We start from the raw sequence: 20558 nt of genomic DNA on the forward strand, positions 1-20558 counted from the left end.
GCAAGTGAAAGTTCCACCAGCAGTCAGTGGACTTCCTCGGTCACCAACTGTCCCCTGGTGGGGTGCAGATGGATCCCGGGAAAGTGGCAGCAGTTTGGGAATGGGCAGCACCCCGGAACCACAAGGGCCTATCATCACCGCAAGGGGCCATCATCCTAAGGGGGCAAGACAACTGGTGGAAGTGAGAACCGACCACCGGAAACTGGAGTACCTCCAGACTGAGTTGACCACTTGGCATTGAAGGAGTTCGCTTACAACAACGCGGTGGACGCCTCCACCCAGAAGACCCTGTTCCAGGCCACTTACGGTTACCACCCGCGTTTGTTCCTGGATGTGCTGCCAGCATCTGTGGTCCCCACGGTGACAGATTGGCTCCAGGAGCTCCAGTCTCAGCACCAACTATTGATGGAGCAACTGCGCCAGGCCAATAATGCGTACAAGGCCCAGGCCGACCGCCACCGCCAGGTGGGGCCGTAACTCCACGTCGGCAAACCATGGGGCTATATAAATTCTAATTGGACTCCGTTTGAATTGGGCAAGTGTATCCAGCTTTTTGGTCCCTTAGGAACAACTGAGCAACTTCCCTAGGGTGGAAGACCAGAGCCTATAATAATAATAAAAAATCCCATAGAAAGGCCAAGGCACAGACATCTCTCTCAAGAAATGTCCCAACCTGCGCCACTACAAGGTGACATGGTCAATATGAAAGCCCTACGGGGATTCACCAGGGATTGTTGCTGCTGTGATATGATGGAGGTGTGAGAGCAGACGAGAGCTAGCTTTGACACCTGGGAACACACAAAAAAGGCAGAAACAAAACAAACTGCATTTTTCACTCATTATTTGACCTTCCTGCCAAGTGTAAAGCAGAGACCACTATTGAGAATGTTTCTCCCAAACTGCTAGAATACCACAAGTAATTTAGTACAAAATGCAACATGTGTTATTTTTTATGTGATATCCTATGTCCAGCTATGTGCACTGCTACACCTGCAAATAGCCTTAAGAGACCTGACAGGCAAGTCTCTTAAGATTTACACGAAGGCATCCATTTGCAACATACCAGGTTATTATTTGTGGGGCAACTATTTTTTAGAAAAAAATTATATCCCCAAAGGGGGGAATTGTTATAAGAATTTTTAGGATATATATATATATATAAATGTACCAAGCAAACACATATATTTTATGGGGGGGGGCAAAGACCCCTAGGAATTTAAGAGTGGCTGTGTGTGTGTGTGTGTGTGTGTGTGTGTATAACAATATTTTACAAAAAAAAATTATATCGCCAAAGGGGGGAATTGTTATAAGAATTTTAAGGATATTTTATATGTGTGTGTGTGTGTGTGTGTGTGTGTGTGTGTGTGTGTGTGTATACACATATAAATGTACCAAGCAAACACATATATTTTATGGGGGGGGGCAAAGACCCCTAGGAATTTAAGAGTGGCTGTGTGTGTGTATATATATAACAATATTTTACCAAAAAAAATTATATCCCCAAAGGGGGGAATTGTTATAAGAATTTTTAGGTGGGTGTGTGTGTGTGTGAGAGAGAGAGAGAGAGAGAGAGAGAAAGAGAGAGAGAGAGATATCTAATTGTACCAAGCAAACACATATATAAATATATAAACCACATGTCCAAAACCCACAGGAAAAGTCCTAAAGCCGTTTTGACTCTCAGTCACCTCAAATATTTCTCTACAAGGTCGAAGGAAATGCAGAAACCTCCCCATTGTCTCTGTCCTCACAAATCCTGCCTTAAGGGCACATTTAAGGTGTGAATAGGGTGAGCCTGTGACCTGGCTCAGGAATGAAGTATTATCATTACAAAAGAATAGCCAGCCTTCCCAGGTAATCTAGTCAAGTGGCCATTAACAGGTAACCTGGCAGACAAGGTAAAAACAACACTCAGATTTTCTGTGATGTAGGTATGATGTTTCTGTTGGAAAACTTGCCCCCTCGGGTGAGGGTGGCCTCTCTCCCTGCTCCCGGGGCCTGTTTACCGGTGATCCTCTCTGGCTGACATCCCGGACAGTCCAGGATGATCTTGATAGGCGACATCCCCCGGAATGGAAGATGCGCACCCCCTTTGCATACCAGCAGGAGAAAGAAGATAGTCAGAAAGGCTTTTTACATCTTGTTTATTTCTGACTGTACATCTCCACAAAAAACATGTCCGATCAGTTCAGTCTCCTCCGAGCAAGTGACACAGACTTCCTTCACATACGCAACAGGAAGGTCTCATATTACACTGAGAACAAAGCCTTGTGAATCCCCTGAACTGCCTGGAAGATTCTTTCCCAGGACTAGCCATATCATATGATGTAAACACTGAGCTGCCTGTTTACAGCTGCATTGTACTCATATCCTGACAGTTTCTGGGGGTGGTCTTGAACTCCAGGTTGGGCAATTAAAAATGTCTATATAAGGGCTTGCACACATGTCTCGGGGTCCTCCTCCTCTGTCCTGCCAGTGGGTGGAGAACCCTGTTGCAACAGTTAATAAAGAACAGGCTTACTAGCTGCTTTGCTTCTCAATATTCTCTGGTTGGTCTCAGTTATTTTCTCCTACCAATAGAGAACCTACAAAAGGGCTGTATATGGGCTCTTGGGTACTCCATAAGGAAAAAGGAGCAGGGTTTTTCCCTTATATCACCTGCAATCATGTCTGCTGTGTTAGCAATTCACTCCACCCGTTGCTGGATATGTGGCTAGTATGTCACATGCCCCTGTTTACTTTCCTAGGCTTGGGAAGTGTAAGAACGGAAGTCGGTCTTATCTCTTTCGCTCTGCTGTGCTTTTGCACTGTTCTTTGCCTCCCTGTCAGTTGCTGAAGAAGAGAGAGGATGCCATCATGATCCATTTCGTGTCATCTGCAAATGTGATGAGCATCCCCTCATATCCTTCAACCATGTCATTTATCAAGACGTTGAACAACAACGGGTCCAGGACAGAACCCTGCAGCACCCCTCTGGTCACTTTTCCCCAGGATGAGGAGGAACCATGAGAGTCCTCTTTGGGTTTGGTCAGTCAAATCCACCTAACAGTTACCTCATTCAGTCTCATTTTGAAGGTGAAGGGGTAGATTTAAGAGACCAAATTCCCAAGGGCATAAAACCTCTTCAGTCAGTTTAAAATCCTCTTTCCCAGTTTGATGTCCTAAGACATATACCTCATTCAGCCCACATTTTACCAGCTTCCTCACATAAGTATCACAGAGGACTCTGTCAAAAGCCTTACTGAAATCGAGATGCACTATTTCCACAGCAGGCCCCTGATCAACAAAGTTTGTAACTCCATCCAAAAAAAGAAAAGAAGAAAAGGAGAGATTTCTCTGGCTTGTCTTGTTTTCTTTTCTTTTTTTTTGAGAATGCCATGCTTTCATCCTGTATGTTTATATTGTAAAATCTTCAGATGAAGGGCAAATAAATTTTAAAAAAGAATAAATGAGGATATAGACAAGCTGGAACATGTGCAAAGGAAGATTTATGTATTTATTTAATTTGGAAACAACCCAACCCAGTGGTGCCGACTTGAATAAAATATTGGTGGAGGGCCAGGTAAGTCCCGCCTTGCACTATCAATCACATGATGCATGCATGCTATTTGAATGGCAATGTCTATAAAGGCAGCAACTTTTTAAAAAAGTAATATTTTGCGCCCGTAGTTCAATTTCTCAGCAGCTCCCCTTGCCCCGCAGAACACTTCTAGCATTCCATCTCCTCTACCTGTGGCATTGTTCAGCAGTGGGGAAAGTGACCTCTTCACACCGGATGTCCATTTGGTATGGCCCTTTCCAGTTTTTTTTCCTGCTCATTGTGTTTCTCTTTCATTTGTTCTCCTGTGTGTGTTGCCAGTAGAAGCCACAATTCTGTGGGTACTCTAGGTGGTGCAGAAAGCACATAGAAGCTCCCTAGAGGTTGAAGTGCCGATCAAACTTCAGTTTTGCGCTCTATTAATTCCAATTAGGAGTACTGGGGGTGGTTCAGATTCTGGGGCAGTGCTTTTGTCCAGCAGAGGGTGTCAAAGGGCCAGTCTACTTTCCCTTTAAAGCAAACTTGGGTATCCAGCTGGTTTTGGACTACAACTCCCATCATCCCTAGTTGCAGAACCAATGGGGAGGGATGATGGAAACTGTAGTCTGGGAGCTGCTGGGGACCCAAGTTTGGGAAATCCTCTATTTTATTTTTTATAAGATATTTATTGAGATTTTTTAACATATTACAGTAAAAATGGAAAAAGAAAAAGAAAAGTACAAAATAAAAAGTTAAAAACACATTAATTTTCCGTTTCTTATTTTCCTTAAGCTTATTTCCCCGGACCTCCTCATACCTCCCTTTTTTGTATTCCACTTAGATTTATTAGTTCAGCAAATCCTTGCCATTAAGCTTTTACCCATTTATAAGCCTTTTTTCATATTCTCTTAAAGCATTACAGCTAGAAACCACTTAATTTCTATCCAACATCATTCTAACATTCATTAATTTTACAATATTTCTGTAGATAATCTTTAAATTTCTTCCAATCTTCTTCCACCGACTCTTCTTCCTGGTCCCGGATTCTGCCAGTCATTTCTGCCAATTCCATATAGTCTATCACCTTCATCTGCCATTCTTCCAAAGTGGGTAGATCTTGTGTCTTCCAATACTTTGCAATGAGAATTCTTGCTGCTGTTGTAGCATACATAAAGAAAGTTCTATCCTTCTTTGGCACCAATTGGCCGACTATGCCCAGGAGAAAGGCCTCTGGTTTCTTCAAGAAGGTATACTTAAATACCTTTTTCAATTCATTATATATCATTTCCCATAAAGCCTTAATCCTTGGGCACGTCCACCAAAGGTGAAAGAATGTACCTTCAGTTTCTTTACATTTCCAACATTTATTGTCGGGCAAATGATAGATTTTTGCAAGCTTGACTGGGGTCATGTACCACCTGTATATCATTTTCATAATATTCTCTCTTAGGGCATTACATGCCGTAAACTTCATACCTGTGGTCCATAACTGCTCCCAGTCAGCAAACATAATATTATGTCCAACATCTTGTGCCCATTTAATCATAGCAGATTTCACCGTTTCATCCTGAGTATTCCATTTCAACAGCAAGTTATACATTCTTGACAAATTCTTAGTTTTGGGTTCTAACAATTCTGTTTCTAATTTTGATTTTTCCACCTGGAAGCCAATTTTTTTGTCCAAATTGTAAACCTCTCTTATTTGATAGTAATGAAGCCAATCTCGCACTCTATCTTTTAATTTCTCAAAACTCTGCAATTTCAATTTATCTCCTTCTTGCTCCAAAATCTCCCAATATATAAGTTCTTAGTTTTGGGTTCTAACAGTTCTGTTTCTAATTTTGACTTTTCCACCTGGAAGCCAATTTTCTTATCCAAATTGTATGCCTCCATTATCTGATAGTAATGAAGCCAATCTCTCACTTTGTTTTTTAATTTTTCAAAGCTCTGCAATTTCAATTTGTCTCCTTCTTGTTCCAAAATTTCCCAATAAGTCGGCCATTTGGCCTCCATATTGAGCCTTTTCAGAGCTTTTGCTTCCATTGGTGACAGCCACCTTGGAGTTTGATTTTCCAATAAATCCTTATATCATATCCAGACATTAAACAATGCTTTCCTGACAATATGATTTTTGAATGCTTTATGTGCCTTAACCTTATCATACCATAAATATGCATGCCATCCAAATACGTTGTTAAAACCTTCTAAATCCAAAATGTCTGCATTTTCAAGAAGTAGCCATTCTTTCAACCAGCAGAAAGCTGCTGATTCATAGTAAAGTTTAAGGTCTGGCAGGGCAAATCCACCCCTTTCCTTTGCATCAGTTAGTATCTTAAATTTTATTCTGGGCTTCTTGCCCTGCCAGACAAATCTAGAAATATCTCTCTGCCACTTCTTAAAACAGTCCATCTTGTCCACAATTTGCAATGTCTGAAACAAAAACAGCATTCTCGGCAATACATTCATTTTTATCACAGCAATGCGACCCAACAGTGAAAGCTTCAAATTTGACCAGATTTCTAAATCTTTTTTCACTTCCGTCCAACATTTTTCATAATTATCTTTAAATAGGTTCCCATTTTTGGCTGTCATATTAATCCCCAGATATTTCACTTTCTTTACCACAGTCAATCCTGTCTCATTCTGAAACCTATCTCTTTCAATCGGTGTTAAACTTTTCTCTAAAACCTTGGTTTTTAACTTATTCAATTTAAAACCTGCCACTTGACCAAATTCTTGAATTAATTCTAAAACCCTTTTAGTACTAGATTCTGGCTCCTGTAACGTCAATACTAAGTCATCTGCAAATGCTCTCAGTTTGTACTGTTTGGCTCCGACCTGTATACCTTCTAATCATGTTTAGCAGAACCTCCAGGACCGATATAAAAAGCAGTGGGGAGATTGGGCACCCCTGTCGTGTCCCTTTTTCTATCTTAAATTCTTCCGTAACCACATTATTTACAATTAATTTAGCCTTTTGTTCAGAGTATATTGCACATATACAATTTTCAAAACCTTGGCCTACCCCCATCCCATGTAGGTTCTTCTTCATAAAACTCCAAGAGATGTTGTCAAAGGCTTTCTCCGCGTCCACAAATATCAAGACTGCTTTAGTGTTTATATTCACTTCTAATTTTTCCAAAATATCAATTATATTCCTCAAATTATCAGACAAGTATCTTCCCAGGAGAAAGCCCGCTCGGTCTTTATGAATCTTTTCCATCAATACTTTTTTCAATCTCTTGGCCAAAATATCAGCAAAAGTTTTGTAATCCACGTAAAGTAACAATATAGGGCGGTAGTTCTTCAGCTGAGTCTTTTCAGTCTCTGTTTTCGGTATGAGTGTAATATACGCCTCTTTCCACGACTCTGGTGCCCTTTTCCCTTCCAATATTTCATTGCAGACTTCCTTGAAAGGTTGCAATAACCACTCTTTCAAAGATCTATAGTATCTAGAAGTCAGCCCATCCGGTCCTGGAGATTTGCCCAATTGCATGTTTTGAATGGCACCTTCTACTTCCTGTTCAGATAGTCCGGGAGCTGCTGGGGACCCAAGATTGGGAAAGCCTCCTTTAAAGCAACTTTTGTGTTTCGCCCGCAAAGATGGGACCTGTCCACATTTGTATTTTCTTGTATTTTGTTTTTCTCATGACCTTTGTGCGGTTTATAAAAATTTCTTAAAAGGGCAAATTGAAAGCGAAATTGTATGGCAAGTAGCGGAAGAAAAAAAGGTTGCATTTGAAAAAAAACACACAAAGAAAACCTGGGGGGTGGCCTCCTCCAATATTTAATAGAGGGGACAAAAACCCCTTGGCATTTAAGAGTTGGCCGTATTCCCTACACCCACACGTCTCAGAATGTTTAGAACATAAAAACACAACATAATAAAACAAAACATCACATGTTAAAATAGTATTAGATGTCAATAAGAAAAAGGCCTGGTTAAAAAGGTGTGGATTTGCCTGGCTCCTAAAGCTGTATACTGGTTTTTCTGACCTTCGTATGGATTCTTTGATGGGAAGTGAGTTTAGAGCTAACAGTGAAGCTCTTTCCACATTCCACACACTGATAAGGTTTCTCCCCTGTATGAGTTCTTTGATGGGAAGTGAGATGGGAGTTATGAGTGAAGCTCTTTCCACATTCCACACACTGATAGGGTTTCTCCCCTGTATGAATTCTGTGATGGGAAGTGAGAGCGGAGCTCTGACGGAAGCTCTTTCCACATTCCACACACTGATAGGGTTTCTCCCCTGTATGAATTCTTTGATGGGAAGTGAAATTGGAGCTCCTATTGAAGCTCTTTCCACATTCCACACACTGATAGGGCTTCTCCCCTGTATGAATTCTGTGATGGTAAGTGAGATCGGAGCTCTGACGGAAGCTCTTTCCACATTCCACACACTGATAGGGTTTTTCCCCTGTATGAATTCTGTGATGGTAAGTGAGAGAGGAGCTATCAGTGAAGCTCTTTCCACATTCCATGCACTGATAGGGTTTCTCCCCTGTATGAATTCTTTGATGGGAAGTGAGACTGACTCTCTGCCTGAAGCTCTTTCCACATTCCACACACTGATAGGGTTTCTCCCCTGTATGAATTCTGTGATGGGAAGTGAGAGAGGAGCTATCAGTGAAGCTCTTTCCACATTCCACACACTGATATGGTTTCTCCCCTGTATGAATTCTGTGATGGGAAGTGAGAGAGGAGCTATCAGTGAAGCTCTTTCCACATTCCACACACTGATAGGGTTTCTCCCCTGTATGAATTCTTTGATGGGAAGTGAGATAGGAGCTATGAGTGAAGCTCTTTCCACATTCCACACACTGATAGGGCTTCTCCCCTTTATGAATTCTGTGATGGAAAGTGAGATGGGCACTCTTCCTGAAGCTCTTTCCACATTCCACACACTGATAGGGTTTCTCCCCTGTATGAATTTTTTGATGGGAAGTGAGAGCGGAGCTCTGACGGAAGCTCATTCCACACACTGATAGGGTTTCTCCCCTGTATGAATTCTTTGGTGGGAAGTGAGAGAGGAGCTCTTCCTGAAGCTCTTTCCACATTCCACACACTGATAGGGTTTCTCCCCTGTATGAATTCTTTGATGGGAAGTGAGATGGGCACTCTTCCTGAAGCTCTTTCCACATTCCACACACTGATAGGGTTTCTCCCCTGTATGAATTCTTTGATGGGAAGTGAGAGAGGAGCTCATCCTGAAGCTCTTTCCACATTCCACACACTGATAGGGTTTCTCCCCTGTATGAATTCTGTGATGGGAAGTGAGAGAGGAGCTCTTCCTGAAGCTCTTTCCACATTCCACACACTGATAGGGTTTCTCCCCTGTATGAATTTTGTGATGAGAAGTGAGAGAAGAGCTATGAGTGAAGCTCTTTCCACATTCCACACACTGATAGGGTTTCTCCCCTGTATGAATTCTTTGATGGGAAGTGAGATGGGAGCCATGACTGAAGCTCTTTCCACATTCCATGCACTGATACGATTGCTCCCCTGTATGAATTCTGTGATGGGAAGTGAGAGAGGAGCTTTTCCTGAAGCTCTTACCACATTCCACACACTGATAGGGTTTCTCCCCTGTATGAATTGTGTGATGGGAAGTGAGAGAGGAGCTTTTCCTGAAGCTCTTACCACATTCCACACACTGATAGGGTGTCTCCCCTGTATGAATTCTGTGATGGGAAGTGAGATAGGAGCTTTTTCTGAAGCTCTTTCCACATTCCACACACTGATAGGGTTTCTCCCCTGTATGAATTCTGTGATGGGAAATGAGAGAGGAAGTATCTGTGAAGCTCTTACCACATTTCACACACTGATAGGGTTTCTCCCCTGTATGAATTCTTTGATGGGAAGTGAGACTGACTCTCTGCCTGAAGCTCTTTCCACATTCCACACACTGATAGGGTTTCTCCCCTGTATGAATTCTTTGATGGGAAGTGAGATTGGATCTGTGACTGAAGCTCTTTCCACATTCCATGCACTGATATGGTTTCTCCCCTGTATGAATTCTGTGATGGGAAGTGAGAGAGGAGCTATCAGTGAAGCGCTTTCCACATTCCACACACTGATAGGGTTTCTCCCCTGTATGAATTCTTTGATGGGAAGTGAGATAGGAGCTATGAGTGAAGCTCTTTCCACATTCCACACACTGATAGGGTGTCTCCCCTGTATGAATTTTTTGATGGTAAGTGAGAGAGGAGCTCTTCCTGAAGCTCTTTCCACATTCCATGCACTGATAGACTTTCTTTCCAATGGTATTTTGTTGATGGGAAGTGGAATGGGAGCTCTGAGTACAGCTTTCTCCACACTCCAAATTTTTTTGTGGCTTCTCCTCTCTGGGGATTTTGTCGTGGTCACCTTCGTTCTCGATTTCTGATTCATCACAATCTGCATTGGAGACAAAAAGGGATTAGAGCCTCAGGAACAAATGGACAAGATCTGAAGGGAGTTGGGTGTGTGTTCATTACATGTGTTGTTTGTCATTAACCAACATATGTATTATGAGATTCTGATGAGTTGTTGAATGTTGCTTTGTTTGATATAAAGTAGTGGTCAAAATTGTGGAAGACTTTTGGAAAAAAGTGTAGTTCTTCTTTTGGAGTAATATTATAAATTTATATATCAATGGAAAGATAATTTGATCAAGAATGCAATCAACAATGCAATCAAAGTTTGTTCATATTCTATCAAACCTTAAAGCCAAATAACCAGAAAAAAGAAACACAACTTGCTTAGGTTGACTTTTGTCAGTGTCTTATGTGATTGCTATCAAGTTGGTAATTTAGTGAGGTTGAAAAACATAATCAAATTAAAGAAATGGCTCAAAGAGTTGACTGGTCACCCAGAAAGTGATGTAAAATTGTACTATTAAGTGAACAAGGCTACAGTTATGAATAAATTAGATGAAAAATTGGGAAAAACTAAACCAAAGCTGGCAATTGAAAAATGGAGAGAATGTGCCTACATGACAGAAGAAAATCATCTGGGTGTATACAAAACGATATGGTGCAATGTAATGGGAAGTTGAGTGCAAGTCTGGTCTAAATGTTAGAATTCTAAGGAAAAAACCATTGTTATCTCTCCAACAAAGGTTGAAAAGATGAAACCCATGTTAACTGGACAGCGGAACAATGGGACAGTGTTATTTGGAGCGATGAAACCCAAATCTCCTTGCTTGGTAGTGATGGCATGAAATACGCGAGGAGAAGAATCAGATAACATTTACATCCTACTTGCATTACACTGACCATGAAACACCCAGACAGTGTGATGATCTGGGGTTGTATGGCAGCAAAAGGTGCTGTGTGCAAAAGGTGCTTTCAAGATAATGAAATTTCACTGCTGGAATTGCCTGGGAATAGCCCACACTTCAACCCAATCAGAAATATATGGAGCCGACTAAAGAAACTTGTTATACAGAAGCAACCCAGCAATAAAGCTCTATTAACAGAGGCAATAATTCAGTCTTGGTTTCCCATTATTACAGCTGCAGAACTAAAAACTTGGTTCACTTCAAGTGAAGGCGTTGTAAGGCCGTAATTAAAGCTAAAGGTTACCAATGGTTACCAAAGGTTTCACGTTGTTGTTTTTTAAATTGATTTTTATTTGTTTTGCTACATCAAACATTAAAACAAACGAAAAAAACACATCACACATACAGACAAAAAAGAAATACATAAAAAAAAGAATAATAATAAAGAAAACAAAAGAAAAAACATCTCCTAACATAAGATACCAACAAATTAGGTTACATTTACTAAATAACAAACACTAATTGACTTCCCTTCATCTCGGTTTCAGAATTTATTATATGATTTTTTTATCTGCAGTTTCTTTTCCTTAAAAAACTCTTTACATCACAGGTGTTACGTCATACCTACTGTAATTTTTAGATTTTTTACCTCTGTTTCCATGTATGTCATAAATTTATTCCATTCTTTGTTAAACTTTGTCTTTTTGATTTCTTATTTTCTGTCTCATTTTTGCCAATTCTAAGTAATCAAATAGTTTGGATTGCCACTCGTTTATAGTTGGGATTTTTGATGTCTTCCAATTCTGCGCTATTAGAGTTCTAGCAGCCACTGTCGCGTACTGAAAGAGTGTTTGATCTTCCTTTTTGATTTCCTCTCCAATTATCCCCAGCAAAAAGGCTTCAGGGTTTTTTATAAAGGTATATTTAAAGATTTTTTTTAGTTCATTATAAATAGATTCCCAGAATTTTTTGATAGGCTCACACAACCACCACATATGATAAAAATCACCCTCCTTGATCTTACACTTCCAACATAATTTATCACCAGTTTTATATATATTTTCCAATTTTACGGGCGTTACGTACCACCTGTACATCATTTTATACATTTTCCCTGAGTGTTGTGCATACCGAGAATCTCATACCTTTGTTCCATAATGCCTTCCATTTGTCAAACTCTATATTATTCACATTATTACAGCTGCAGAACTAAAAACTTGGTTCACTTCATGGGAAGGCGTTGTAAGGCCGTAATTAAAGCTAAAGGTTACCAATGGTTACCAAAGGTTTCACGTTTTTTCTTTATGACTGCTGTTCCAATAAATACTCCTTCATAAAAGTCATTGCATTACTTTCTTCATTAAATTATCTTTCCATTGCTATATAATTTTATGGTATTACTCCACACAAAAGTAGTGTTATGAGCCACCAAACCTCAGAAATACACCTTTCAAAATAGGTTTCCACAATTTTGGCCACTAGTAGAAGTTGTTCATTTTAAAGTTAATGTTCTTTATATATGGGATCAGATTATTACTATTTATGTTTCATGATTATATGTGTGTTGGAGTATCTGGGGCAACCCAGCCAGATGGGCAGGGTAGAAATAAAAAATATTATTATTACTACAGTGGTACCTTGATTTAGGGGACGCGGGTGGCGCTGTGGGTTAAAGCCTCAGCGCCTAGGGCTTGCCGATCGAAAGGTCGGCGGTTCGAATCCCCGCGGCGGGGTGCGCTCCCGCTGCTCGGTCCCAGCGCCTGTCAACCTAGCAGTTCGAAAGCACCCCCGGGGGCAAGTAGATAAATAGGTACCGCTTACCAGCGGGAAGGTAAACGGCGTTCCGTGTGCGGCTCTGGCTCGCCAGAGCAGCGTTGTCACGCTGGCCACGTGACCCGGAAGTGTCTTCGGACAGCGCTGGCCCCCGGCCAATAGATGTGAGATGGGCGCACAAACCCCAGAGTCTGTCAAGACTGGCCCGTTCGGGCAGGGGTACCTTTACCTTACCTTTACCTTGATTTAAGAACCGCCCTCTTCTGGAAAAGATTAAGTTTGTAAACCGAGGTACCACTGTATCATCATCATCATCATGACTGCTGCTGTTGCTGCTTGTGTGAGTGCTGGGAAGACCGCACCCTCTCCTGCCAACTCTGGCCTAGGGGGCAGGGCCTGCACTTACCACTACAGTTTAGAGGCCTGAGCAGCTACCTGCAGCAAGGGACAAAATGGTTTTAAATGTTTTAAGCACTTTTAATTTGCAGCACTTTAAATGGTGGTTGTTTTTTATAATATTATATTATTTCATTATTTTATTTTTGCTTGGGGTGGGATAAGCATTTAGTCAGGGTGGGGACTAGTTTAATTTGAGCGCTATTGTTTCTTGCTTTGGTTTATTATTATTATTATTATTATTATTATTATTATTCTGTTAAGTTATTATATAGTTTGTATTTTGCTTTTTAAGGGGTAGGGTCATGGCTGCCTGGGAGTGAGCCTCAGCCAATAGATTGGGTGGGGCAGGTTCCACGGGGGGGGGGTGTATTAGGACACCCAATCTCAGTGATCACGGGCAGGAGGAGGAGTTATGCTAAGACCAGACCATGTCATTACCGAGGAGGCAGGTTTAGTCGTTGTTTGAGGACTATCCCTGCCTCCAGGTCTGGTCAGTAATCAGCAAGGGAAACCCACATGACCTGAAAGTGTTGCTATGCAATGCCAGGTCAATGATGAACAAAACCACTGCCATCCATGACAGTGGTTGGAGATGGAGGATTTGACCTGGCATGTGTGACAGAGACTTGGTTGGATGAAGCAGATGGGCCTGTCCTTGCCGCTGCTTGCCCACCAGGTTTCTCTTACGCACAGCAACCCAGGTCACGTGGGCGGGGAGGGGGGGTTGCAGTGATTTTTAGGAAGTCAATAGTCTGCACCAGGCGTCCTATTGGGAAGACCCAGTTTTCTGAGTGCATGTTCTGGAAGTTGGGCAATAGGGGCAGTACAGGATTCCTACTGGTATACCGACCTCCCCGCTACACCAAGGATTCCCTGCCCGAGCTGCTTCAGGTTGTGGCGGATATGCTCCTGGAGACACCTAGCTTGGTTGTCCTAGGGGATTTTAACATCCATGCCGACACGACCTTACAAGGGGCCGCTCGGGACTTCGTGGAAAGCATGGCCTCCATGAGGCTGTCCCTGAATAAGTTTGGCCCAACTCATAGCCGTGGACATGCCTTAGATTTGGTGTTCACCTCTATGGATGTTGGTGATCTGACATTAACTAAAAGCGAAACAAAAGAAGTGCCATGGTCAGATCACTTCCTGGTGCAACTGGACTTTTCCACAACCCTTCCCCTCAGGGAGGTGGGACAGATTCGGATGGTCCGCCCCGCCACTGAATGGATCCAATTGGCTTCCAGAGAGTGGTAGGGGATGTTTTATCCCAAGTTAATGGCCTTTCAGCAGATTCCCTGGTGGCACGCTGGAATGCGGTGTTAGAATCATAGAATCATAGAGTTGGAAGAGACCACAAGAGCCATCGAGTCCAACCCCCTGCCAAGCAGGAAACACCATCAGAGCACTCCTGACATATGGTTGTCAAGCCTCTGCTTAAAGACCTCCAAAGTAGGAGACTCCACCACACTCCTTGGCAGCAAATTCCACCGTCGAACAGCTCTTACTGTCAGGAAGTTCTTCCTAATGTTTAGGTGGAATCTTCTTTCTTGTAGTTTGGATCCATTGCTCCGTGTCCGCTTCTCTGGAGCAGCAGAAAACAACCTTTCTCCCTCCTCTATGTGACATCCTTTTCTATATTTGAACATGGCTATCATATCACCCCTTAACCTCCTCTTCTCCAGGCTAAACATGCCCAGCTCCCTTAGCCGTTCCTCAGAAGGCATCGCTTCCAGGCCTTTGACCATTTTGGTTGCCCTCCTCTGGACACATTCCAGTTTGTCAGTGTCCTTCTTGAATTGTGGTGCCCAGAACTGGACACAGTACGCCAGGTGAGGTCTGACCAGAGCAGAATACAGTGGCACTATTACTTCCCTTGATCTAGATGCTATACTCCTATTGATGCAGCCCAGAATTGCATTGGCTTTTTTAGCTGCCACGTCACACTGTTGGCTCATGTCAAGTTTGTGGTCAACCAGGGCTATGGACTGTCTGGCTCCGAAGCGCTCTCTCCGATTGCATGGAGCCCGGACAGCCCCGTGGTTTCCCCCGGAGCTGAGGGTGATGAAACAATCGATGAGACGGCTAGATGGCCGGTGGCGGAAAACTCATTCTGAATCAGACCGGACACGGGCTAGAGCTCAATGCCGAGCCTACCAAGTGGCAATGGCGATGCCGAAGACGGTCTTCTTCGCCGCCTCCATTGCATCTGCAGAAAACAGCAGGAGACTTTTTCAGGTGGTTTGGAATCTATCGGAACCACCTGCACCACCGGGTCCTGATAGGGACCCCAAAATCTCCTGCAATGCTTTTGCAAAGTTTTTTGCAGATAAAGTCGCTCAGATTCAGAAGGAGGTAGACTCCACCGTGGGAGCAGGGCCAGGGCGGGAGAGTGCTAGAGTTCTGTCTGGTCCTGTTACATGGGATCAATTCCAATCTGTTACCTCCGAGGATGTGGACAGGCTGCTTGGACAGGTGAAACCGACCACCTGTCTCCTTGATCCTTTCCCATCTTGGCTTATAAAAGCTAGTCGGGAAGGGCTGGGCGATGGGAGCCTTCCCAGACCCGCTGAAAGAGGCAGTCATTAAACCGCTTCTTAAAAAAACATCTTTAGACCCGGCCAATTTGGCCAACTATCGCCCAGTCTCAAATCTACCATTCTTGGGCAAGGTGATTGAGTGGGTGGTTGCTGAACAACTCCAAGCATGCCTGGAGGAAGCGGACCATTTGGATCCCTTCTAATCGGGATTCAGGCCTCATCATGGGACTGAAACTGCCTTGGTCGCGCTGGTTGATGATCTCCGGTGGGCTAGGGACAAAGATGAGAGCTGTTTCCTAGTTCTGCTGGATCTCTCAGCGGCCTTTGACACCATCGACCATAACATCCTTCTGGACCATCTTGAGAGGCTGGGAGCTGGGGGCACTGTCATACAGTGGTTCCGCTCCTTCCTCCTGGGCCGTGTCCAAAAAGTGGTGGTGGGGGATGAGTGTTCAGACCCCTGGGCTCTCACTTGTGGGGTGCCTCAGGGTTCCGTCCTCTCCCCCATGCTTTTTAATATCTAGATGAAGCCGCTGGGAGAGATCATCAGGGGGTTTGGGCTGGGTGTTCATCAGTATGCAGATGATACCTAGCTCTACCTCTCTTTCAAATCGGAACCAGTGAAGGCGGTGAAATTTCTGTGTGAGTGTCTAGAGGTGGTTGGAGAATGGATGGCGGCTAACAGATTGAGGTTGAATCCTGACAAGACAGAAGTACTGTTTTTGGGGGACAGGGAGCGGGTTGGTGTGGGGGATTCCCTGGTCTTGAATGGGGTAACTGTGCCGCTGAAGGACCAGGTGCGCAGCCTGGGAGTCATTTTGGACTCACAGCTGTCCATGGAGGCGCAGGTTAACTCTGTGTCCAAGATGCTCAGAGCTTGGCCGTGGGGGGAAAGCCCTTTGAAGCTGTCTACCAGCTCCACCTGGTACGCAGGCTAAGACCCTACCTGCCCGCGAACTGTCTCACCAGAGTGGTCAACCCAAGACTGACAGGACCAAAAACAAAAACAGAAAACCTGAAGCTACTTATCTTTCCTAACAATTCTGAAGCTGACATTTAAGATGGCCTGGGCAGTTTAGACCAGCCCAATCGTGGTAGAAAAAGGAATAATTTGAGGAAGATTGTTCAAAGAAAAAACTAAGTTACTCTTTATTGCGTGGGTGTTGGGTTTCCAGGTGTTGTAGGGGGCGCTGTTGAGCTCTGTGAAAATATATGAGGTTGGTCCATAGAGGTATTTTTTGAATTTCCAGGCAGATACAACGATCCCACAGGGAGCCTTACCAAGAGAGGCCACAATCCCACGATTCTCCTCCATGACGTCCTTATGCATCGCTCTCTGGTCAGGATCCAGCAACGCCCACTCCTCGTCCGTGAAATGAACAGCGACATCTTCAAAGCACACTGGACTCTAAAAGAAAAAGGGAAATGTCCTCCTCTGAGACAGCAGAAATATGATCTGCTCCAGCATGCTCTGTGGTTTGCTTCCTGTTAATTGCAGTGTTGTTTCAATAGGATTGCTTTGCATTTTAATTATGGGTGCTTATTTTATTCTGTGCTTTAATTATGGGTATTTGTCTTTGTGCAAATAGGTGGTACTCCACCTTGTGTTTTCCAAGTCATTCTACCTACCCAAACATTCTAGTTTCCTCAATGGACGGATCCACTTTCTCCTCTCCTCGTGAGCTATTCTGGGAAGGTTCCCTCCTAATGCCCTAGAGCCAAATTCAAGGGGTTCAGGGGGGCATGGAGAGGAGGAAGGGGAGGAATGGGGGGCAGGCCCCATTTTTCGTCTGATGGGGCTGGTTAGGTGAACCCAGGCCACTATTTGTTCTCGTTTGTCCACTGCTTAGAAAACAGTTTTAGCATTCAGTGATTAATTAAAATAAGCCTATTTCCGTCTCCTGGCTCTGAGAGACAAGCAGGGAGGGTGGCTTCTGGCAGAAGGAGAGGGAGCCCCCGGTGGCTCCTCCTTCTTCTGACTCACCTCTGCCTCTCGATCTCCCTCCTCCCACTCGCCTCCTTCCTCTTCTGCCTCTGATTCTGCGCTGCATTCTGCCACAGAGTCTCCCAGCTCACTAAGCCCTGTTTCCCCTTCAGCTTTGGACACCTCCTCTTCCCAGACTTCTCCCTCTTCTCTCTCTGACAGCCCAACCTTCTTCTACCTCCACTTCTTGGGCTCTGAGCCGTCTTCCTTTCCTGGTTCCCCGGCTGCTTCCTCCCACCATTCCTCTGTGCCTAACCAGTCCATGAAATTGCTCCATCCCTCGGCCTCTGTCCCCACAAGGCAGCTTCCCCTGACCTGATCTGGTTCCACAGCCGCTGCTTCCCTTCTGCCCCCATGAAAAGGTGGATCAGGAGGTCTTGCTGGCATCCTTCTGCCACCTGCAAGAGAAAAAAGGTAAGCAGGACGCCAGGAGTGCCTGCTTCTCTCACAGGTGAATCTCTAACTACAGATGGGCCTTTGAGAAAGACTTACCTACTGAGAGTATTTGGACGTTTGTGCCCATTTCATATGTTTGTTTGTGCAGAAATACATCTCCCCTCTTCTGGACCCTTGTTCCCAACTGTCTCCCCCCAAAACAAGATGAAAAGAACCCTCAGATGAGTTGGAAAACCAACAGAATGAGACCAGTGGAGAAAAACCACCTTCCTGCTTACCCAGTGGCCTCTCTCTGGTGTCCAACGGAGGCCTCTCTGCCTCACAGGAATCCAGGTCCATTTCTGCAAAGAGATCCTTTCCCTGAAAAAGAAACAAGGATTCAAAACAGAGAATGGGGAGAAATACTAGAAAGAGAATGACAAAGACTTGAAGGGTGTGAGATCTCATTCCATGGATGCTTTCCCAGAAAGAGGATGGGCCATCAGCAGACCATTATGGGATGTTCTCCGTCCTCATTGGAGCCCCTTGGGAGTATCCAGAGGAAAGTCTCTCTCACCTGCTTTCTCTCCTCTGCCTGACTCAGGAGGAAACCTTCGGCCAGGGCCACCGCCTGGGAACTGGTCTCCGCTCCGCAGTCCCTCACCCAGCTCTCCATCTCCAGGGGAAGGACAGCCATGAACTGCTCCAAGATCACCAGGTCCAGCATCTCAGCTTTCGTGTGCCTTTCTGGCTTCAGCCACTGATGGTCAAGGTGGTAGAGTCGGCTGCAAACCTCTCGGGGTCCTTTGGCCTCCTGGCAGCAGAACTGCCTCAACTGCTGGCTCTGCACCTCTGAGGGGAGGGTGTCCTCCTCACCCAGGATCTTCTGCACAGAGCTTTCCCATAACCCCCCACTGCTCCCAGTTTGGTTGGCATGGCCTCTTCCTGTTCCAGGGCCAGCTGAGTCTTGCTCATCCATCTGTGCTCTCAGGAAGCCTCTGAGAGATCGGAAGGAACCCTTTGGTCTTCTGCCAAGTTCTGTCCGTCTAAATGAGAAGCTCTAGCAAATCCTACAAAGGAAATACATTGTTCTGTTACAGAATTTGTAGGACAGGGGGGGAAATGGTTCCCTGAGCAAGCATGGATGAGTCTTGCTGGGAACCAGGGCTGGACTGCACCAGATCCCAGACCATGAGATATCTTTTTGAAAGAGAAGAAACAAATCTCTAGCCTTCTAGCAATGCAAAATGTGGAGGCAACTGAAGGGATTTCTGTCAGAATAATCAACCTGGTTTCTGCTGCCTTCCAGTCAATGCATGAAGTCAGAACCGAATGACAAGGGAGTCATTTGTATCTCGTGATAAATGGATGTTTGGCTCTAGTGGGGGTCCTCACCTGGGGATCCTCAGGAGTTGCTCCCCTCACCCCCACTCCCCTGCTTCTGTCTCCTTTTCTTGCACTTGGACTCTCTGCCCCTCTCAAGACAGACTCCTGGGGTAGGGTCCCTTTTTCTTTGCTCTTAGGGCCAGGTGTGTATCTGGAAAACCCCAGAGGGCGAAGTGGACGGGGCCAAATACATCTCACTTGAAATTCAGGTGGGCAATTTATTACTATTATTTTGTTAGATAGCTTAACACAGAGAGAGCCATTGATGCCAAGGTCCCTGGAGGCTCAGTGAGTAGCAGCGCCCATTTCCGGCTGGTATTCCAGCAACAATCCCTTTGGGACAGAGAGGATGTGGTCCTGGGATGCCATGCTCTGGGTGCGAGGGGATTGCTGCAGTGGCCTCCGTGGGGAGCTGCCCTGGGAGACACTGGGAAACTGGTCCCCAATGCAGCAGCCAGACTCTGGGCTGGGATCCCTCTCTTTATTCCTGGCCTTTCTCTCCCACCCTTTTTTGGAAGGGGGGCTAGTCCACCTCCTCGTCCAGCTTTGGAAAACCATTTGCAGATGTTTCCTCCGTTGTGCAATGAGGCTGAGCGACGTCACACAGAGTTAAAGTCCCAGGGACTCCTTTGTTTAAAGAAGGGAGATTTCGTGGGAGTCATTTTCTTCTGAAAGGCCAAAGGAGATTTTGGGGGAGTCAGGGATCCCTCCAGGATCTCCAGGAAGGCGAGCGCTGCAGACCTGGCCCCTCCCTGGCAGGACCCTCTCCTCCCTGACTTGGGGTCCCCCCCCCACATGAGCAGATCAGGCCCCCCCCGGCCTCCTCCCCTGCTGCAGCCCTGGGACCCCCACCGTCTCCCCACTGCACCCTCTGGGGGGAGAGAGAGGAGACTCACCAGATCCCAGGAGGGGGCTGCGATTCGGCCCTTGCAGGAGAGACCCCAAAGCAGGAAAGGACTGGGGAGGGAGGGGCCTTGGCTCTGGAGGACCAGCCCCCCCTGCTTCCTGGCCTCTCTAGGAAGGCAGCTCAGTTCCCTTTAACCCTTGCCAAGCCGAGTCCCTCCAGCTCAGCCCTCTCTCGCTTGGCAGAACCTCAGATTCGTATTATTTTTTTATGCATTTAGGAGGGCAGCTGCCAATGCCCAGATATCCTTTTGGGGGTGAAACCAGAGGAAGAGCTTGCAGGGAAAAGGGCTTTGCAGGAGGCAAGGAAGCTCCTCCTAGAATTCAGGAGTGGAGAGATAGGAGGGGATCCCAGGGTCATCTAGTCCAACCCCCAGCAAGGCAGGAATCTCAGCTGAAGCATCCATGGCAGATGGCCGTCC

At 45.0% G+C, this 20558-nt stretch overlaps 2 protein-coding genes and 1 long non-coding RNA gene across 3 annotated transcripts in view; 2 read left to right on the forward strand and 1 right to left on the reverse strand.

Annotated features, from left to right (window-relative positions):
• The window catches only part of LOC309530321 (uncharacterized protein), a 275292-nt gene that overhangs the window by 33966 nt on the left and 220768 nt on the right, over positions 1–20558 (forward strand). The gene's annotated exons all lie outside the window — the stretch shown is intronic.
• LOC309530670 lies at positions 5302–7280 on the forward strand. Its single transcript, XR_014218831.1, has 2 exons — positions 5302–6794; positions 6833–7280. It is a non-coding gene; the product is annotated as an uncharacterized lncRNA (long non-coding RNA).
• The window catches only part of LOC309530344 (uncharacterized protein), a 187212-nt gene continuing 175060 nt past the window's right edge, over positions 8407–20558 (reverse strand). Inside the window, exon 6 of the mRNA XM_082219227.1 lies at positions 8407–9914. Coding sequence (XP_082075353.1) covers positions 8488–9914 — 1427 coding nt within the window. The 3' untranslated portion in view covers positions 8407–8487. The remainder of the gene's footprint in view (positions 9915–20558) is intronic.

This window comes from Podarcis vaucheri (assembly GCF_965113315.1).
Source record: "Podarcis vaucheri genome assembly, chromosome: 4".
Lineage (NCBI taxonomy): Eukaryota > Metazoa > Chordata > Lepidosauria > Squamata > Lacertidae > Podarcis > Podarcis vaucheri.